General features: G+C 48.9%; 2 protein-coding genes across 5 annotated transcripts; one reads left to right on the forward strand and one right to left on the reverse strand.

The window, feature by feature from the left end:
* Positions 1 to 2,611: 2,611 nt before the first annotated feature.
* NMNAT1 (nicotinamide nucleotide adenylyltransferase 1) lies at positions 2,612 to 21,017 on the reverse strand. 4 transcript variants are annotated; one of them, XM_084786749.1, is made up of 6 exons: positions 20,910 to 20,996; positions 19,692 to 19,816; positions 10,002 to 10,172; positions 8,041 to 8,224; positions 3,812 to 3,954; positions 2,612 to 3,569 (listed from the first exon to the last, which is right to left on the reverse strand). In XM_084786749.1, the coding sequence occupies exons 2-6, from the start codon at positions 19,726 to 19,728 to the stop codon at positions 3,154 to 3,156; spliced, it is 951 nt and encodes a 316-aa protein (XP_084642875.1). In that variant the 5' UTR covers positions 19,729 to 19,816; positions 20,910 to 20,996; the 3' UTR covers positions 2,612 to 3,153. The 4 variants fall into 4 exon arrangements, with proteins under 4 accessions (XP_084642875.1, XP_084642876.1, XP_084642877.1 ...); XM_084786750.1 differs by lacking the exon at positions 19,692 to 19,816 and adding an exon at positions 13,489 to 13,764 and having other exon boundaries at positions 20,910 to 20,958; XM_084786751.1 differs by lacking the exon at positions 20,910 to 20,996 and adding an exon at positions 13,489 to 13,764.
* LOC311600260 (uncharacterized protein) lies at positions 11,455 to 19,675 on the forward strand. Its single transcript, XM_084786769.1, has 6 exons — positions 11,455 to 12,024; positions 13,215 to 13,277; positions 14,126 to 14,205; positions 15,131 to 15,261; positions 17,452 to 17,518; positions 18,414 to 19,675. The coding sequence occupies exons 1-6, from the start codon at positions 11,951 to 11,953 to the stop codon at positions 18,488 to 18,490; spliced, it is 492 nt and encodes a 163-aa protein (XP_084642895.1). The 5' UTR covers positions 11,455 to 11,950; the 3' UTR covers positions 18,491 to 19,675.
* Positions 21,018 to 21,057: the final 40 nt, after the last annotated feature.

The following is a 21,057-nucleotide window of genomic DNA, read 5'->3' on the forward strand; positions in this document are numbered from 1 at the left end:
ACCTGCATCCCAGTCTGACTCTGCTGTGTGTCGTTCCCCCCCCCCCTCCCCCCCGCTTGGTGCTGAGCGCTGCTGTGGGCCAACCACCTTTCCATTGCTGTGGTAGGTGGGGGCAGCTGCTGGCCGGTTCGCATAGATAAAAGCCTGCAGCCATGCAGAGGGCAGTGGGTGGAGGGGCTGGGCATGGGCCAGCCAACAGTGGCAGCAGCCAGGACTGGCAGAAGGCGGAACCAGTGGGCTAGCATGATGGACTGTTCCAAGGGGGCGGAGCCAGAAGCTGCTGCCATTTGGCGGTCAGAGAATCGCAGCAGCTTTACAGACGAAGAAAACCGGTCCAGACTAAGAAAACCTTTGATCTGGTGATATATGCTTGAAAATGTACTTAGGTGCTGAAGAAAGAAAAGAAACTGGGCCAGGCGTGGTGGTGCACGCCTTTAATCCAAGAACTCTAGAGGCAGAGAGAGGTGGATCACTGTGAGTTCGAGGCCAGTCTGTTCTACAAAGGAAATCTAGGACAGCCAAGGCTACACAGAGAAACCCTGTCTCGAAAAATGGAAAAAAAAAAAAAAAAAGAAAAAAGAATACAGTGGCAGAGGACACTTGGAATCCTGTAGAACTTTGCTTCAATTATCAGCATAGAAATAATTTTATTTTCGGTATTATTATAATTTTACATATCCTCTTTAAGGAGCAGACAAAAAGTATTTAAATAAAAGAATCTTTAGCCGGGCATGGTGGCGTAAGCCTTTAATCCCAGCACTCGGGAGGCAGAAGCAGACAGATCGCTGTGCGTTTGAGGCCAGCCTGGACTACAAAGTGAGTCCAGGACAGCCAAGGCTACACAGAGAAACCCTGTCTCAAAAAACAAAACAACAACAACAACAACAACAACAACAACAACAACAACAAAAAACCCCAAAAAGAAAACATGAGCCGGGCGTGGTGGCGCACGCCTTTAATCCCAGCACTCGGGAGGCACAGACAGGCGGATCTCTGTGAGTTCGAGGCCAGCCTGGTTTACAAAGTGAGTCCAGGACAGCCAAGGCTACATAGAGAAACCCTGTCTCAAAACAAAAACAAAAACAAAAACAAAAACAAAAAAAAGAGAAAGAAAAGAAAACAAAAAACAAACAAATCTTTAGATGAATCCAATCTAAAACTCACAGCGCCACCTTGTGGTTGCAAAGTGGCAGCCTAAGCCTGTTAGACAACCTACAGTGATTTTCCCAGCTACAATAAGATAATTAGATCCAGATGAGAGAAATCCTCATGGGCTTGAGGAATTTGGGTGGTGCTAGGCTTAAAGAGATTTAAAGAAGTAGTAACGACCCTATATAAGACAGATACTTAGTAACTGGGCCACACAAAATCGTCTAATTCCAGGAGCAGAGAGAGCTGATGGCAGCCATCTTAGAGCCTGGCCCTCCGCTACAGTGGCTAACATGGCAGAATGAGGAGGCTTCAGTTAGGAAGCAATGACACGGAACTAAAGGGAGGACAACTGCCAGGGACTAGTTACTAGAGGCAGGACGACTGCCAGGGACTAGTTACTAGAGGCAGGACGACTGCCAGGGACTAGTTAGTAGAGGCAGGACAACCGCCAGGGACTGGTTACTAGAGGCAGGACGACTGCCAGGGACTAGTTACTAGAGGCAGGACGACTGCCAGGGACTGGTTACTAGAGGCAGGACAACCGCCAGGGACTAGTTACTAGAGGCAGGACAACTGCCAGGGACTAGTTACTAGAGGCAGGACGACCGCCAGGGACTGGTTACTAGAGGCAGGAAGACTGCCAGGGACTAGTTACTAGAGGCAGGACGACCGCCAGGGACTGGTTACTAGAGGCAGGACGACCGCCAGGGACTGGTTACTAGAGGCAGGACGACCGCCAGGGACTGGTTACTAGAGGCAGGACGACCGCCAGGGACTGGTTACTAGAGGCAGGACGACCGCCAGGGACTGGTTACTAGAGGCAGGACGACCGCCAGGGACTGGTTACTAGAGGCAGGACGACCGCCAGGGACTGGTTACTAGAGGCAGGACGACCGCCAGGGACTGGTTACTAGAGGCAGGACGACCGCCAGGGATTGGTTACTAGAGGCAGGACGACCGCCAGGGACTGGTTACTAGAGGCAGGACGACCGCCAGGGACTGGTTACTAGAGGCAGGACGACTGCCAGGGACTGGTTACTAGAGGCAGGACGACTGCCAGGGACTGGTTACTAGAGGCAGGACGACTGCCAGGGACTGGTTACTAGAGGCAGGACGACTGCCAGGGACTGGTTACTAGAGGCAGGACGACTGCCAGGGACTGGTTACTAGAGGCAGGACGACTGCCAGGGACTGGTTACTAGAGGCAGGACGACTGCCAGGGACTAGTTACTAGAGGCAGGACGACTGCCAGGGACTGGTTACTAGGTGCATGTCAACATTCTGAATTAAGAGCATAGATTATGTTTCATGATACCCTCTCAGAATAGTGTCATACCGTATGTAGCTTTCAATGCTTGGGACAAGGCTGAGGAACAGGGAAGGTCTGAATCATTTACGAAGATAACCCAGGGTTCACATGAATCTGACAGTTCTTCAAAGGAAACAGATCTCCCAGAGATAGATTAAGTGATGCTTTATTGACATTAAATTTGAAAAAAAGATTTATTATGCATATAGTGCTGTGCCTGCATGTACACCTGCAGGCCAGAAGAGGGCATTAGATCACATTATAGATGGTTGTGAGCCACCATGTGGTTGCTGGGAATTGAACTCAGCACCTTTGGAAAAGCAGCCAGTGCTCTTAACCTCTGAGCCATCTCTCCAGCCCTGTAAAGTGAGGCTTTTGAGTGGGCTGGCTTCTCCCATTTGCTTCTCTTATGTAGTACAACTGTGGTGTCCTTTCTTGGAGAGCGTATCTAGAGTTGGCATCACTGAAATCCCTTCTCATGTCAGTGAGTGAGCTGTTAAGATGGATCGCGTTCTTTTTAAATGGCCTTATTTAAGACACTCATCTTAGCAACAGATCTTGAATCCCCATTTTTTTTTTTAAATCAAACCTTTAAACTTCAGTCTATAAAACAGGATGGCAATTACTTCCCTGAGTTACTCACACCAGATCGGTTTGAATCTCCAGAAGAGCGTGGGACGTCACGCACAGTCTCATAGTGTGGAATGGCTGTGCTTAGCTTCTGCGATGTTCCTCTGCAGGGGAGCCAGGATGAGCCCGGCATTCCTGTCCTCACTCTCCGAGCTGTACAAACCATGCTTTTCAATGTACTCTTGGACAAGGTCTGGTACCAAGTAGCGGATGCTCTGGCCCCTCCTCAGAGCTCTCCGGATCTTGGTGGATGAGACATCATTGGTGATCCACTCATTCACCAGGTGGATGTTGCTCTGATGTCTCCACAGCACGTCGGACTCATAGATGAATTTCTGGGCGTCACTGCCAGCCCGGGTGATACATATGAGCCCATAGTTGGCCACGATTTGCACGATGTCCTCCATCTTCCACAAGTTGGGCACACTGAAGGACTCCAATAAATCTGCCCCACACAGCAATTTCACCCTGGGCACACCTCGGAGGAAAAATCAAACAGAGCGAGCTTCAGGGCTTATTTTCTTAATAACTGCCCGTATTAAAGTGCTTGCGAGTGGGCGTGCATGCAGGAAAAGTACATCTGCTGTCTCTTACCCCAGAGCCCTTCCTTTGGGAAATTGTCAGGGACCCAGCAGGGATGGAGTAAGGGATAAATGCACCAGCCAGGTCTCCACTGTGGACTCTGAGCAAACTTTGCAGCCTGGGTAGAATATCACCAACCTGTTGGGTTGGGCTCTTGCGGCTTCTTTGGGCTAGAATCTTGCTTTTGTTCAGTCCATTTCCTCTTCCGCCCAGGCCTTTCCACAGCAGGTGAGCTTTGTGGGTGATCACAGTTGCCAGCTGCCAGCTTTTCCTGATGGTGTCTATAAAACGACAACCCGAAAGAATGTTCCTTGACATCAGGGTGCTCTCTGAAGTATTGTGTGTATGCACGTGTGTGTGAGCATTTGTTTGTATGTGTGTGCTGCAACAGCAAGAGTTAAAAGCCGGGCGTGGTGGCGCACACCTTTAATCCCAGCACTCGGGAGGCAGAGGCAGGCGGATCACTGTGAGTTCGAGGCCAGCCTGGTCTACAAAGTGAGTCCAGGACGGCCAAGGCTACACAGAGAAATTCTGTCTCGAAAAACAAAAACAAAAACAAAAACAAACAAAAAAAAAACAAAAACAAAAAACAAACAAACAAACAAAAAAACAACAGCAAGAGTTAAAAGTAAGTTTATATATATATGCGCAAGAAATAAATGTAACTGTCTGAACAAATCTTCTCAACTTCTCATGTTGTGAGAAGTATTAGCCTTGAAATGGAGGGGAAGATGAAGACTTAAGAGCTGCAGGTCCGAGCCAGGTGTGGTGGCGCACGCCTTTAATCCCAGCACTCAGGAGGTGGAAGCAGGTGGATCGCTGTGAGTTTGAGGCCAGCCTGGTCTCCAAAGAGTCCAGACCAACCAAAGCTGCACAGAGAAACCCTCTCTTGAAAAACAAAAACAAAAGATTAAAAAATGTAGCCAGGCTTGGCGGCGCATACCTGTAATCCCAGAATTAGGGGAGGCAGAGGCAGGCGTATTGCTGTAAGTTTGAGGCCAGCCTGGTCTACCAAGCAATTCCACGACAGAAACCCTGTAACAACAACAACAACAACAACAAAAAAAGCAGGTCCAGCCGAGCGGCCCAGCACTTGGGAGGCAGAGGCAGGAGGATCTCTGTGAGTTAGAGGCCAGACTGGTCTATGAAGCAAGTCCAGGACAGCCAAGCTTACACTGTCTCAAAAAAAAAAAAAAAAAAAAAAAAAAGAGTTGTGGTTCCACCTCTAGCCGAGTCCCTGGCATCCCACACCGACTGCGTAAACAGGCACTACTGTCTGCTTCTGTCCGAAATGTTTGTCAGCTCACTGACAGGGGAGCTGATTAAATATCCACAGTCTCTTATGTACAACAGAACCAGGATTTGAATTCAACAATCTGGTCCCGAGCCTACACCCTTGACCACTAAAGACCATGCCCTGATCTGGCAACGAAGAAGCCCACGGCAAGGACAGGGACTGGAAGGGGCAAGTGTCTGAAGCCTTCAAGGAAAGCAGCGGTGCAGGAATGGGGCGGGGAGCAAGGGCTGACTGCCTGACGTTACTGCAAAGCGACCCCAGCCACATGGACCACCTCTAGACCCAATGGTTGGCCCTGCGTGCCCTCCATCCCTTCCCCCACTGAGCAGCCGGACTGAGTGTGCTGGATATAATCAGGTTACCATGGGGCCCGAGGGAGAAGAGTGAGGCTCAAACAAGAGCACTGCCTCCCGGGGTTGGAGAGATGGCTCAGAGGTTAAGAGCACTGACTGCTCTTCCAAAGGCCCTGAGTTCAATTCCCAGCACCCACATGGTGGCTCACAGCCATCTATAACATGATCTGATGTCCTCTTCTGACCTGCCAGTGTACATGCAGGCAGAGCACTGTATACAAAATAAGAAAATAATTTAAAAAATAAAAATAAAAAAAGCACTGCCTCCCACAGGAGAGTATTTACCATCAGCGAGAAGATTGTTTTTCCTGTTAACCCTGGAAAAGGAGTCCTGATATGTCACAGGTAGCTGTCACCTTCTGGCTCAATGCCCCATCCTACCCTAAACCCTTGCAGAGGTCCTCACGGCAACTTCCAGTGTGCCTGAGAGTCTGTGGATGAAAGTCTCTGAAGCATCCTGTGAGACAGGAGGCGGAGTGACATCATCCTCCAGAACCTATAGCTCAGGGCCTGGTGCCTTCGGTTAGTCTGCAGATGCCAGAAGCCACAGAGGTCAGTGGGAACAGATAGGTCCGGCTGAGGCTGGTCAAGGGCCACCTTGATGCCTGCAGTCTGTTGACCATGTGGACCTCAGCATCCACACGCGCTGCACTCAAGGGACTTGTCCTACTTTGAGCCCTTCCCTAGTTGGCCAGCCTGGAGGACCGAGAGTCCTAAGTCAGACGTTAGACAAAGGTTTTTCAGAAAGTCCCTTAATTCACTCTCCAGATTATAAATAGACAGTTACGTATTACTTCTTCCGCTGGACTGGGTTAAAGTCTGAGCACAGAGGTTTGGAGCCGCCTGGGCTTGTCTGGGAGCTCCACACACAATCGGGCTAGGCCCTGAGCAAATGCTGCCTGACACTCCTCCTTATTAAATATGGCAAGAGAATCATTACAAACAAAAAAGTAGCAGCAGAGGGCTCAGAATAAAAGGCACATGAAAGCCAGGCAGTGGTGGTGCACGCCTTTAATCCCAGCACTCGGGAGGCAGAGGCAGGTGGATCGTTGTGAGTTCGAGGCCAGCCTGGTCTACACAGTGAGTCCAGGACAGCCAAGGCTACACAGAGAAACCCTGTCTTGAAAAACCAAAACCAAACCAAACCAAAACCTGGAAAGGAACTTCATTAAGAGTGAGAAGCAGGGGGCTGGAGAGATGGCTCAGTGGTTAAGAGCACTGCCTGCTCTTCCTAAGGACATGAGTCCAATTCCCAGCACCCACATGGCAGCTCACAACTCTCTGTAACTCCAAGATCTGACACCCTCACACCAATGCACATAAATTTAAAAAAAAAAAAAAAAAGAGTGAGAAGCAGGCCGGGAGGTGGTGTTGCACGCCTTTAATCTCAGCACTCAGGAGGCTGAGGCAGGTGGATCACTGTGAGTTTGAGGCCAGCCTGGTCTACAAAGCAAGGCCAGGACAGCCAGTGCTACACAGAGAAACCTTGTCTTGAAAAACAAAAACAAAAACAAACAAACAAAAGAATGAGAAGCAGAGAGCATGCATGAGAGAGAGAGAGAGAGAGAGAGAGAGAGAGAGCAAGATAGAGAGCGAGAGAGACAGAGAGAGAAAGAGAAAGAGCGAGAGCGAGAGAGAGAGAGAGAGAGAGAGAGAGACAGAGAGACAGAGAGCGAGAGAGAGAGAGAGAGAGAGAGAGAGAGAGAGAGAGAGAGAGAGGGAGAGAGAGAGAGAGCGCGCAACTGTGACAGGGCACGTGGGACAGAGCAGCTTCTTCAGAACATTCAGTTCACTCCCGTGAGCAAATCCCCAGAACAAAGAAAAGTTCAAACATAAGTTTTTTTTTTGGGGGGGGGGCGGGGGTTGGCTGGAGGGAATTTTCACATCATCTGCTTTAATTTAACACAGTCTAAGAGTGACAGAGGGCATGGAAGAGCCAGGTATCATAACTTGAGAATTGTCAAGTCACAGCTCAGACTGATTCCGAGCCCTGTCCAGAGACAGCTGCATGGAGTCCCGCCCTCATTTCTTTGGACTGTGGGACCTGGCCCTTTTAAGTGATCACTGCCTTTTAGGGGTATCACCCCCCTTTAAGCCATGTCCTCTCTTCTTCCACACCTAAGAGGACTGACTGATGGCTGCAATATCCTCGAGCGACTCTGTCTTGCTCCCTTCAGGCAGAAAGGCCAAGTCAGCGCCCTTTATTCTCTGACAGAGATATCTCTGAGGAACAGACATGCTGAAAGACACGGGCTGAGGGGCTTTGCAACCTTGGTGTGGCGTTTTGAATAGGAATGGCCCCCAGAGGCTCATATATTTAAATGTTCCGTTACCAGGGAGTGGCACTATTTGAAAGGATTAGAAGGGTTAGGAGGTGTGACCTTGTTGGAGGACACGGGTCACTGGGGGTGGCCTTTAAGCCTTGAGTCACTCTGCTGACCTGCTAATCAGGATGCAACTCTCAGCTGCTGTTCCTGTGCAATGTGTGCCACCACGCTCCATGCTACCACGCTCCGTGCCAGGATGATAACGTAAGCTCCACTTAAATGCTTGCCTTGGTCGTGGTGTCTCTTCACAGCAATAGAACAGTGACTAAGACACTTGGTGACAACCTCACTGTCCTGTATAGTCAGATGCAGAACTGAAACCACAGCAATGGGAACTTTGGGTCCCCTCTCTTTTCCCTAAGAGCAACGATGTGGACGTGCCATAATTACCTGAGCACCTTCACGGTCTCCACCCACTCCTTCTGAAGACTTTCCCATGTGTCTACGTCCACCCAGTGTGAATTCTTGGTGGCAAGTTCTGCCATGATAACTCGGTGGTGGGCCGGGATGAGTCCTCTCTTCTTGTATGCATCGCCAACAGGTGAGATTATGCCTTTGATAACTCTGTATTTTCCTGGATAAAGAGTTAGGTTTGATATTAGGTATAACAAATCAGATTTTTGGGACAGGAAATATGACCAATATTATTTTATAGTTCCAATTTCTCCCTTCCATTTCTGTGAACAAAGAGTCAGGTTTAGCCTATTGAAACTGCGGTGAAGGGCTGGCCATATGGCTTAGTGGGTTGAGCAGGCTATGAAGCCTGGTGATCTGAGCTCAGTCCCCAGGACACACATGATGATCTGAGCTCAGTCCCCAGGACACACATGGTGATCAGAGCTCAGTCCCCAGGACACACATGATGATCTGAGCTCAGTCCCCAGGACACACATGATGATCTGAGCTCAGTCCCCAGGACACACATGGTGATCTGAGCTCAGTGCCCAGGACATACATGGTGATCTGAGCTCAGTCCCCAGGACACTCATGGTGATCTGAGCTCAGTCCCCAGGACACACATGGTGATCTGAGTTCAGTCCCCAGGACACACATGGTGATCTGAGTTCAGTCCCCAGGACACACATGATGATCTGAGCTCAGTCCCCAGGACATACATGGTGATCTGAGCTCAGTCCCCAGGACACACATGGTGATCTGAGCTCAGTCCCCAGGACACACATGCTGAAAGGACAGAACAGATTTCTCCAAGTTGTCCTCTGACTTCTTCACGGATACCTATCTCATATAACACCCGCACATGTCAATAATGCTTTTTTTTGTTTTGTTTTGTTTTTTTGAGACTGGATTTCTCTGTGTAGCACTGACTGTCCTGGACTCTCTTTGGAGACCAGTGGCTTTGGACTCACACTGATCCACCTGCCTCTGCCTCCCGAGTGCTGGGATTAAAGGTGTGTGCCACCACCATCCGGCATCAATAATGTTTTTACTTAGTGAAAAAACGTAATAACATATGACAGAAGTTATCACTTGAACCCTTGAAGGGCTCAGTTCTGCAGCGCTGAGCTCATGCATGTGGGTACACAACCTTCACACTTTCCATTTGTAGAATCTTCATCGTCAACTAAAGCCCCACCCCTCATACACTAACTCCGGCCCCTACGTGGCTTACACTTAAACTCTGGTGGGCATTGCTGAATTCCCTTGTTAAGAACCCCAACCAATTTTCATTGTTCACCTAGAGCAGCTGCAGGGATCAGTCTCAGATCACCTGGGTGCTTAACAACATCAAGCAAGTAGCTTACTGAGTGTCTGCCCAGCCCTGCTCCTCCTCCTTATGCTATTCAGACTTCCTCCTCCTCTTCCTCATGGTAGTCACACCTCCTCCTCATGTTATTCACATCTCCTCCTCTTCTTCCTCCTGCTATTCACACCTCCTCCTCCTCTTCCTCCTCATGCTATTCATACTGTCTCCTCATGCTATTCACACCTCCTTCTCTTTCCCACGCTATTCACACCTCCTCCTCCTCTTTCTCATGGTATTCACACTTCCTCCTCCTTATGCTATTCACACTTCCTTCTCTTCCTCTTCCACTCCCCCTTGATACGAGGTCTCACTGTACAGTCATTGCTGTCCTAAAACTTGCTATATAGACTAGGCTGGTCTAGAACTCGTAGAGATCCACCTGCCTTAGACTTCCAAGTGCTGGGAGTTAGGATTAAACACATGCACCACCACACCTGGCCTTATTCATGCCTTCCTGCTACATACTTCCAACAAGCACTTTTACCTGCCAGCAAACAGGGCAACATGCTGTGTCCAGGATCAGGTGTTCACACCGAAATGGTCACACGCGTCTCTCAGTCTAAGTTACCTGGGCTGCTGCTCCTACCTGTTGCATTCATGTAGTCCTTGGCCAGCTCAAACAGCCTGAGGTGCATGTTGGTGATTGGATTAAAAGAACCACAGGCCAGGAGAACCACTTCCGTCTTCTCGGATGTGTCCATGGTGAGAAGTTGGAGCTGCTGATCTAAATGGAGATCTCTGACACCAATGTTGTTGTCTACAGAGGAAAGGGGAAATAAGCTCATTTATAGATCTCTTGACAAGCCATGTTCTCCCTGCAGACAGGTGGGCAAGCGCTCGGCTTCGCTGACTTAGATGAACTCAACAGGTTTCATGTTCTGCGTGAGCCACCACGACTGGTGACTGGGGACATTTTATCTATTTGGTTGTTTTGTTTTGTTTTGTTTCTGAGACAGAGTCTCTCTGTGTTAGCCTTGGCTGTCCTGGACTCGACTGGTAGACCAGGCTGGCCTCGAACTCACAGCGATCCACCTGCCTCTGCCTCCCAAGTGCTGGGATTAAAGGCGTGTGCCACGCCAGGCCCAGCACTATGGACATTTTAAAGAGATTCCATAGGCCAAAAAAAAAAAAATGGCACTAGAGTCAGATGTGGTGGCACACACCTTTAATCCCAGCAGTCAGGGAGGCAGAGGCAGGCAGATCGCTGTGACCAAGCCTGGCCAGCCTGGTCTACAAAGGGAGTCCAGGAGAGCCAAGGCTACACAGAGGAACCCTGCCGGGGCGGAAAAAGACACCAGACATTAATCTCTGGCTTTTACATGCATGCCCAGCCCCACCCACCACCCACCTGCAATCACTGGGTTGGCAGCACACACATATAATCCCAGCCCTGGAGAAGCAGAGCGGGCCAGTCTAGCTCAATCAGCAAGCTCTAAGTTTTGTGTGAGAACCCATTTCAAAAGCAAGGTGGACAGCCACAGCCACTGAGGATAACACCAGATATAGACCTCTGGCTTCCACATGCAGACATACACAAATGTGCACCTACACACACACACACACACACACACACACACACACAATCAATCAATAACAACAACAACAAAATCCACAGGAAACCTGCTAAAGGTGGACTGAAAATTGAGAATAGTCATTGGTGAATAGTATCTTGTTAAGTGAGTGAGGGCTGGGGCTGTAGCTCAGCAGCAGAGTGCTTGCCTCACAGGCAGCCGCAGGATACCCTACATTCAATCCCCAGTACTGTTCCCCTCCACCCCCCAAAAAGAAAAGGATGAGTTAAGCGGTAAGGATCTCAATGTTCCTCTTCTCACTTTTCATCACAAAACCAGGGTTTACTAACCCTGCCCCTTCTAGGCTTCCCCCTATCCAGTTCCCGTACAAAGTGCCTGTTGGAGAGCTGGGGGAAACAGGAGGACCTGAAGTCCATGGCCAGCCCGGGCATAAGAGACTCTGTCTGTCTGTCTGTCTCTCTCTCTCAAAAAAAAAAAAAAAAAAAAAAAAAAAAGCAGTCCCTCCACAGAACGGTAGCATATAGGAAACTGAGGTACCTGCCAGCCCCTGAGAACGCTCTCCAGGACTTGTTGAAAGGCGCCTCATGCCAATCCTGGGCACACCCAAGTCAGGTTCTAGATGCTGTGTCCCAAGGGAGAGCAGTGGAAGAAAGGTAAGGCACGGAGGATGGAGGGAGGTAAGGGAGCCGCCTGGGGTCTGGAAACAGAGAGAACAAAGTGCTCCCGGCCCCACCCTATGCTCTGGGGAGCTCAGGTCTCCTTCCATCCCTGGGGAAATGAGGAGACAGGTGGAAGCTGATCTCCACAGGAGGCAGCCTTTGTCCTTTGTCACACCGGTGAGCTGTCTCAGATATCCAGGCCAGCTTTACTATTCAGCCATCTCAGCTAGACTCCTGAACCTCCAAGTTATGGTGAACTCCTCCATCGTGGCCTGTCCGAACATGGAGGTGACGGATGGGTGTGGAACTGTTCTGAACGCCACTGCTACTGGACCAGTGTCGCCATGATTCACTTTTGTTTGGTCCACACAGCCTATCACCTGCACTGCTGGCTGCCGAGATCGCATCGGCTCAGGCTGTAAGTGTCCCTCCCCAGCGCACTGTGTAAAAAAAGCTCATTCCCTCAAGTTTAACTAAAGTTTACTTCTAAGCCACCCATCTTTTGAGTTTTAAAGACACCACGATGTAAACATTAACTCACACTACAACTGTTTTGAAGAGCACTGTGAGTCTGCTGGGCTCTCCTCCTAGTTCCAGATGCTCAGTCTAAAAGCCACATTGGCCCACTATTGAATGACACGCCTGGCCCAACCTCCTCTCACAACCGCGCTCTAAAAGGATGCTATTTCTTTTGAACTAGTAGCTTTAAGCATGTTCCCTTCCTTGCTCTGGTGATGCTTCCGTGTTTTCAATAGTGCAGATCTTGAGGTATCTGTTCTTTTGAGTGCCTGTGTCTGGACGTGCAATAACTGCTTTCTTTCTTTCTTTCTTTCTTTCTTTTTTTGATTTTTCGAGACAAGGTTTCTCTATGTGGCCTTGGCTGTCCTGGGCACGCTTTGTAGACCAGGCTGGCTTTGAACTCACAGCGATCGGCCAGCCTCTGCCTCCCGAATGCTGGGATTAAAGGCACGTATGTGTGGTGGTGAGAGCAGCACATATTTTTAATTCTAGCACTCAGAAGGCAGAGGCAGACAGATCTCTGTTAGTTTGACTCCAGCCTGGTCTATATAGGGAGTTTCGGGCCACCCAAGGATCCATAGTGAGATTCTATTGGAAAAAAAAAGAAAGAAAGAAAGAAAGAAAGAAAAGAAAAAGAAGAAAAGTGTGTGGGTGGGAACCCATGGTCCTTACCTCACCGAACTTTGTGACTATTAAATAAGATAATGCAGGTAAGATATGCAATACATTTATCCAACTGCAAATGTTGTAGTTTTGTTCTTTCTATTTATGCTTACTTGGAATTAATATTTCTTACTATATATAATTTATGTGCTGTTGCATAACATTAACCCAGTCATAGTAATGGAGTAAAGGTCCTACAGAGTTTCTAGCGACTGCTGGCAGCAGTGCCCGGTACACGGCAGGGCTGGCTAATGGCAGCTACAAACTTCACACGTAGGTATGAACAGGGACCATTTCACTGCAAAGTGGAGCGAATAGCAATTCACCTTTGCTTGGTTTAACCTCTCTGTGTGATTTAATTAGCACGAAACAGAATTTGAACGTGGTTCCTTGAAGTCATAAGGTATACTTCCCTGTGCCCGTCAGACAGGTGACGGTGTTCCTGTTTGGGATCAGCATCCTGTCCCTCCAGCTGTACGTGCTGCTGAGGTAAGTCTTAGCCCAGGCAGGCCTTACCTGTGGGAGTGGTGCGGGGGAGCCCTGAGATTCCTGTTACCCGCTTAACTGCTGCCTGCCCCATTGTGTCTGCTCCTGTTACTGATGGCAGTCGTGCCCACCTCTTTGCACACGTGAAACTCTCAGCACAGTGAAGGTTGCAGATATTTGGGCAGATTAAGTTTAAATCTTAACAAATATTTACCTCCAGTCTAAGAGGCCATTAAATGGGCGGCGGTGAGGGCGCCAGAGACTCAGCCGATGGATTCCCCAGAGGCCAGTCCCGAGGGCCCAGGGCAAGGCAGGCACACTCAAGTCAACCACACGGATTCTGAACTGATGTGCAACTTCACATGCAGGGCTGGAGACCGTCCACTACCAGCTGCCACCGAGGAAGCAAAGCAAGTGTAATCTGCTTACTTAAAGAGTCACAATCTTAAAAATGTAGACATTCTACCAAAATCTGAAAACTGAGAATCCACTGCTGTGATGGGGATTAAAAAAAAAAAAAAGAAAGAAAAAAGAAAATGTGAACTGGTGCTAAATCTGTAACGCAAGTCTAACCACAGGTTTGCATGCAGTACAGCACAGTTCTTTACCCAAAGGTCAGAATTTCTACAAAGTACGGTTTTGTTGTTTAATCAGATCATCAAACTAAGATCACAAAACCAGTAAGTTTCCCCAGTTTCCACTAACAATGCTCATTATCAAGCTCCCAGGAGCCAAGACGAAGCTACTGTCAGAACTGGGGTTAGAGCATGAGGGGGCGCCTAGTGTGCCTGTAACACAGAATTCTGTGGTGAGTGTTGGGTGAAGTCATCAGCCTGTGCTCTGCTTTTCAGGCCCAGATCCTCCAGGTACTGCAGTCAGCCTCTCCTGGCCAACTTGGTTGGTAACATCGTCTTCACCTTCCTCACACTCGGTAGGTAACATCGTCTTCGTCCTCTTCACACTTGGTGTGAAGGGATTTAGATTCCATTACAGATGGTTGTGAGCCACCATGTGGGTGCTGGGAATGGAACTCAGGACCTCTGGAACAGCAGCCAGTGCTCTTAACTGCTGAGCCATCTCTCTAGCCCTGGGTGTTCGTTTCCATGGATGGTCTTGAACTCATTGTATATCCTAGCTATCTATCCTCAAGCTCGTGGTAATCGTCCTGCCTCGATGCTAGGATTACATGCATGGACCACTATGCCTGACTCGTAACATTCTGTACATATAGTTATGATAAAGTTCCAGAGTTCATTATTCGTTCAATAAACAGTGTTGGGCCAGCAGGCTGGCTCAGCAGGTCATGGTCCTTGCTGGGCAAGCCTGGCAACCTGAGTTCCATTCCAGGAAGCCAAGTGAGGGCAGGAGAGAACAATGGTCCTTGTGCACACAGAGATCTGTTTTGACCTCCCTCCCTCCCCCCTCCCTCCCCCCTCCTTCCCTCCCTCCCTTCGTCCCCATCTTTCTCTCCCTCCAAGATAGGATTTTTTTTTTGTCTAGTCCTGGCCAGCCTGGAACTGGAACTGGCTCTATAGAACAGGCTGTCCTCGAACTCAGAGATCTGCCTGTCTCTACCTCCTGAGAGACATCTCTCTCTTCTTAATAAACATAAAAATAATCATGTTGAACAAGAGATGATGTTTCTGAGGCTGGGCCCAGTGGTGCACACCCTATAGTCCCGGCACTCAGGAGATGGAGGCAAGTAGACTGTGAGCTTGAGGCTAGCCTGGGCTATATAATAGAGCCTGTTCCAAGATACAAAAACAAACTAACAACAACAACAACAACAATAACAACAAAAGAGTCTATCTTTAGCCAATGAAAGCTGATGAGCAATGCTGTTCCTGTCCTTCCAGGTCTCATTGTACTGCTCACTCGGATGGAGCCGGGCCCGCAGGCTCTCAGGGTGGTGCTGTCTGTTTTCGGTGTGGGGTCCTTCGGTGAGGGAACCTGCTCTGTGCTGCTAACACTTTTGGCATCAGACTGTGTATGTTTCTTTTTCTTTCTTTTTTTTAACATTAGTTTATCTATGTGTGTGATTACATGCAGGCCACAACAGTTGAGTGGAGGCCAGAGGAAAACTTGTGGGGCTGGGTCTTTTCTCCAACCTTTTTGTGTGGGCTCTGGTGATCAACTTCAGGTTGATCAGGCTCAGCAGCAAACACTGCTACCCAGTGAACCATCTTACCAGTCCCAGTTTGGGTTTTTTTTTTTCTTTTTGGGTTTTCAAGACAGGGTTTCTCTATGTTATCTTGGCTGTCAGGGACTTGCTTTATAGACCAGGCTGGCCTGGAACTCACAGCAATCCACCTGCCTCTGCCTCCTGAGCGCTGGGATTAAATGTGTGTACCACCTCCACCAGGCTTGTTTTTTGTTTTTAAGACAGGGTCTCTCTGTGTAGCCCTGGCTGTCCTGGACTTGCTTTATAGACCAGGCTGGCCTCAAACTCACAGCGATCTGCCTGCCTCTGCCTCCCAAGTGCTGGGATTAAAGGCGTACACCACCACTGCCGGCTTAGTTTGGGTATGTTTAAGAACTTAAAAAGGCTCATCTTACTCTGAAAGCTTGGTAACAAACAGATAACCATTATTTTTCAATATTTACTATCAACTTGTGTGGAAAATAGAGATACAGAGATGTAGAATCCTAATCAGACGCATGGCAGTTACTCTAGAAAAGTCATCAACTGTATAGAGGCCGGAGAGAGAGCTCAGTTGGTGAAGTGGTGGCCTCACATGTAGGGACCTGAATCTGATCCTCAGAGCACACAGGAAAAAGCTGGGCTTGGCAGATCCTGGGGCCCAAGGGCCAGCCTAGCCTAACAGATTCAGGCTCTGTCTCAAAGGAGGCGAGCAGCATTCCTGAGGATAATACCTTAGGTTATCCACCTGCCTTAGCATGCAGGTTTACACTTTTATAAACCTGTACACACACACACACACACACACACACACACACACACACACACACACAAGAATATGCACACAAAAAGAAACTATGCCAGGCAGTGATGGCACATGCCTTTATCCTAGCACTAGGCAGGCAGATCTCTGTGAGTTCAAGGCCAGCCCGGTCTACAGAGTGATTTCAGGACAGCTAGGGCTATACACAGAGAAACCCTGTCTAAAAAAGAAAGAAAGAAAGAAAGAAAGAGAGTACGAGTGTAGCTCACTGGTGGAGAACAAGCTTGGCACGTGTGAGACCCTGGGTTACATGCCAGCCCGTTCCTAAAAAAAAAATCCCATGTGAGATTTTGTTTGTTCGCAGTGGTGATAGTGGTCTTGTTGATGTTGTCGCTTGTTTTTTGAGACAGGGTCTCTCTATGTAGGCCTACCTGCCTCTGCCTCTGCCTCTGCCTCCAGAGTCCTGGGCTGAAAGGCGTGCACTACCACACTAGGCCTGAGTTTTGTTTTGTTTTTTTTTTTTTAAATGTGGGTGAATTCTACTTTAGTAGAATTTTTAAAAAAAGATTTATTTATGCCGGTCATGGTGGCGCACGCCTTTAATCCCAGCACTTGGGAGGCAGAGGCAGGCGGATCGCTGTGAGTTCGAGGCCAGCCTGGTCTACAAACCGAGCCCAGGACAGCCAAAGCTACACAGAGAAACCCTGTTTCCGGGGGGTGGGGGTGGGAAGATTTATTTATTATGCATATAGTATACACCTGCAGGCCAGAAGAGGGCACCAGATCTCATTATAGATGGTTGTGAGCCACCATGTGGTTGCTGGGAATTGAACTCAGGTCCTCTGGAAGAGCAGCCAGTGCTTTTAACCTCTGAGCCATCTCTCCAGTCCCTACTTTAGAAGCATTTTATCTTTTAAAAAATTTAAAACATTGTAGCACTATTGTGTGTGCATGACGTGAACTTAGACACATACGCTGTGGCAAACATATGGAGGTCGGGGGACAATTCTGTGGAGCAAACATTCTTTCACCATGCAGTATTGAATTCAGGTCACCAGGCTTGGTGACAAGTATCTTTACCCACTAAACCATCTCACTGGCCCTAAAAACATTTTTAATAAATATTAAAAGACAATAAATGTTACAAGAGTCTTGCAGCACATGTGCCCATGACTGTAGAACTTGGAACCCAGAGGAAACAAAGCGAACCCAGCCAAACCTCACTGGCTACATGGCAAAGGTATTCCTGATGCTGCTTTTTGCTTCTCGTACAGGAGAAAACCACCCCTGAACTTTACTACCTATCTGTGCTGCTGTCGGTGGGCAGCCTGGTATCCGCGGGTGAGTAAAACGCTTCCCAAGTTCCCACCCGGGTCAGACGCTCGCAGACCCCTCACAGGAAGACACCGCGTGACTGAGAAGGCTCAGTATGCCTAAGACGTCCCGGCTACTTTCACTGCAGAGCTCTCAGTGCTAAACAGAGGAAGGGGAAGCTCGGGACGGGATATAAAGGAGTTTCCTGGGGATGCAGCTCAGTGGGGAGAGTGCTGGCCCAGCACAGCAGAGGTCCCGGGTTCGGTCCCCAGCACTGCCTGTGCCCAGGTGGTGACACACAGTTCCTGGCCCACCTGAGATACACGAGACACTGTCCTCAGGAGGCAGAGGCAGGTGGAGTTCTGTGAGTCTGAGGGGGATAGCCTGGTCTACATAGTGAGTTCTAGTAACTCTATAATAGAGAGACTCTGTGTGAAAATTAGATCTTTTTCACAGCAGCAGTGGTTCCCTGCAGAGGACCTGCACAGGACAGGGCCTCTCAACAGTCCATCATCATGGGTAGTGGAGGGGCTCATGAGGCCCCTCTCCTCCCTGAGGCCCTCACTACAGGCAGCTAATGGGTGCTGGAGAGGGAGTCAGATTTCTCGGTGGCGTAGCCGCTGGTAAGGTGCTCTTGCTCACTCCCCATGCCCCACGTAGGCAACCTTAATTAAAGCCTCTGGGCCACAAAGAAAACAAACAAACAAACAAACGACATGGGGGTAGGAAGACTTTTTGGGAAGAGGGTTTTGATGGGAGAGCGAGGAGATAAGAGGGTACTGGGTGGGGGGATGATGTGGCCAGCAAGTGTTTATACGTGCGGCCCCCATATATATGAACTTTTGAAGGAATAATTTTTTTAAGCATCTTTCTCTCCCGAGTTCTGCTCCACTTTAATTAGATCTTGTGCTCTGTCCTGCAGTGCTTTTCTCTGGCATGGCATTCATCCGGCTGTCCAAAGTGACCTGTCCAAGGCCAGATGCTAAGCCAACAGTCTGAAGGGAGCCTCGGGTCCTGCTCGTCTCCTGCCTCGGTTATATGCCTGGCCTGACTGAGCCCTACCCCCAGCAGCACTGCCACTTACTGTCAAGCATCTCACAAGTCAATGCCCTAGCTGCCATTTCTACGTGAAAAGCCAGCTACACACCGTGGCCACACAGGAAGCATGCCAAAACCAGCCACTGTGGAAGGAAGTTGCTTTTCAACACAAAAGAGCACGAACAACTGACGTCATGGGATTGCCATCGCAAACAAATTCATCCAAGCGAGGAGTGGGAGTCTACACAACTCTCTCAAGATTGTTACTCTGACTTCCCATAAACCGCAGTTTCTTGTCTGTTACTATAACAGTCTCAGAAGTGAGCACAGACAAAAGCATCACTTATCTCAGCTGGGCGCAGTGGTGCACGCCTTTAATCCCAGCCCTCGGGAGGCAGAGGCAAGCGGATCTCTGTGAGTTCGAGGCCAGCCTGGTCTACAAATCCAGGACAGCCAAGGCGACACCGAGAAAGCCTGTCTTGGGGTGGAGGGACGGAGAGAAGAATCACTGATCTCTGAAACCAGTGAAGCTTCACATGGACACAGCTATTCAGACCATATATTTCAACAACATCAATTTATTGATCTTTGACATTGTGGGAACCTTTGGATAAAGACCTGTTGGATAAAATTACAACAATCGTTCATATCAGTACAGCCAATTATTTGGTAGCGCACATAGCCAGTGCCTGAGCCTTCCTTTGCTGCCAGTTGAAAACACTCTGACCAAAAGCAACTCAGAGAGGAAAGGCTCCTTTGCTGTACACTTCCAGGTCAGTCCATCACTGAGGAAGTGAGGGCACGGGCTCTAGTAGGAACCTGAAGCAGACATAACTGAGGAATGCTGCCTCCTGGCTTGAACTCACTCTGTAGACTAGCCTGCCTCTGCTTACTGCTCAAAGGTTAGGATTAAAGTCATGTGCTAATGCCCAGCACCCAGCAAGCTGCCTTTCTTTCTTTCTTTCTCTCTTCTTTTTTTTTTTTTCTTCAAGACAGGGTCTCTCTGTGTAGCCTTGGCTGTCCTAGACTCACTTTGTAGACCAGGCTGGCCTCGAACTCACAGCGATCCGCCTGCCTCTGCCTCCCAAGTGCTGGGATCAAAGGCGTGCGTCACCACCACCCGGCTTAAGCTGCCTTTCTTATACAGCCCAAGACTACTTGCCTGGGAATGGTATTACAGTGGGCTGGGCCTCCTCCATCAATTCACTGGATCGTCTCCCACAGCCATGCCCTCAGGCCAATCCAATGTAGACAATTCTTCAATGGATGCTTTCCTTTCAGATGACTCTAGGTTATGGCAGTTAAGAGTTAAAGCCAGCACACAGGAGGCAGGGGCAGGTGGATCTCTGTGAGTTTGAGGCCAGCCCGGTCTTCAGAGTGAGTTCCAGGACAGCCAGGGCTAAAACAGAGAAACCCTGACTCAAAAAAAAAAAAAAAAAAAAAAAAAAAACCCAACAAAACAGGCCAGTTGTGGTGGCACACACCTTTATTCCCACCTCTCAGGAGGCAGAGGCAGGTGGATCTCAGTCAGTTCGAAGCCAGCCTGGTCTACAAAGTGAGTCCAGGACAGCCAGAGCTACACAGAGAAACCCTGACTTAAAAACAAAACAAAACGGAGTCAAAGCTAACTATGAACCCTTTCAACTGGACACACAAACACATCACTGTAAACTACAACCTTTCAATTTCTTGTCCCCAAAGTCTCTTGTTAACATCATAATACAAAACATTGGCCAACTTTTAAAATCCTCAGTCTTTAAAGACGTCAATACTTTTAAAGTTGTAAGTCACTTTAAAAAGTCCAAGTCTTTTATAAAATCGTGAGCTCCTGTAAAATAAAACATAAGTTTCATATTTTCTTATCCCAAAAGGGAAGAACCAGAGAACAGGAACAGTCACATTTAAGCAAAACCAGAATCCAACAGTGGAGTTCAATGTCCAACACTTGGGACTCACTCATGATCTGGGTCCCAAAGGCCTGGCATTGTCCCTTCTCCACTCAGTTCCCTGGTAACATTTAAAGTCCACTCAGCAGCTATTTTCCTAGTTTCCTGCTTTCAGGAAAGTGGATCTGCTCTTTCCCAGTCGTGAACATGATTTTGGAGGCAAAGTCCATTTCCCTCTGAGCTCATGGGCACCTGCTCTCGACAACTCTTGAGAGGAAGACCCCATGCCACCCCAAAAGGGTGAACTGATCTACACTAAGGTCACAGGAAATTTTTTACCAACTCTTTGGTTCCAAAAATAGAACTAAAGAGCAAGAGTTGACTATGAAGCCCTAAAGGCCCAGCCATTGTGCATTCTCCCATACTTAGCAAAGTAAGGGGCGCCGGGCTAACGTCTTAAAGGCGGGTTTCCTAGACACGGGTGGGGTACTCACCAGGCCCTGAAGGCCAAACGGCCCAAGTCCTCCAGGAGACAACCTCGGCCCGGACGCCAGCGAGGGAACACCGCGGCCGAGTTCTCATTGGTCCCACGCAGCCGGAAGCGCGCGCGTCCAGCGGAAGTGCTCATTCCACTTGGTCGGC

The sequence above is a fragment of the Acomys minous genome, assembly GCF_964271855.1.
Source record: "Acomys minous genome assembly, chromosome: 6".
Taxonomy (NCBI): Eukaryota; Metazoa; Chordata; class Mammalia; order Rodentia; family Muridae; genus Acomys; species Acomys minous.

What these genes read in the sequence shown, in the direction of transcription:
- NMNAT1 (XM_084786748.1), bottom strand. Translation starts at nt 20,997, where the DNA reads ATGAGAACTCGGCCGCGGTGTTCCCTCGCTGGCGTCCGGGCCGAGGTT. An exon ending in CGTTTGGCCTTCAGGGCCTG is followed by an intron (nt 10,173 to 20,909) that starts GTGAGTACCCCA and finishes TTTCCTCTGTAG; the next exon opens with ACAACAACATTGGTGTCAGA. An exon ending in GCAAGAGCCCAACCCAACAG is followed by an intron (nt 3,570 to 3,811) that starts GTTGGTGATATT and finishes TTTTCCTCCGAG; the next exon opens with GTGTGCCCAGGGTGAAATTG.
- LOC311600260 (XM_084786769.1), top strand. Translation starts at nt 11,951, where the DNA reads ATGATTCACTTTTGTTTGGTCCACACAGCCTATCACCTGCACTGCTGG. An exon ending in AGATCGCATCGGCTCAGGCT is followed by an intron (nt 12,025 to 13,214) that starts GTAAGTGTCCCT and finishes TGTGCCCGTCAG; the next exon opens with ACAGGTGACGGTGTTCCTGT. An exon ending in CACTTTTGGCATCAGACTGT is followed by an intron (nt 15,262 to 17,451) that starts GTATGTTTCTTT and finishes CTTCTCGTACAG; the next exon opens with GAGAAAACCACCCCTGAACT.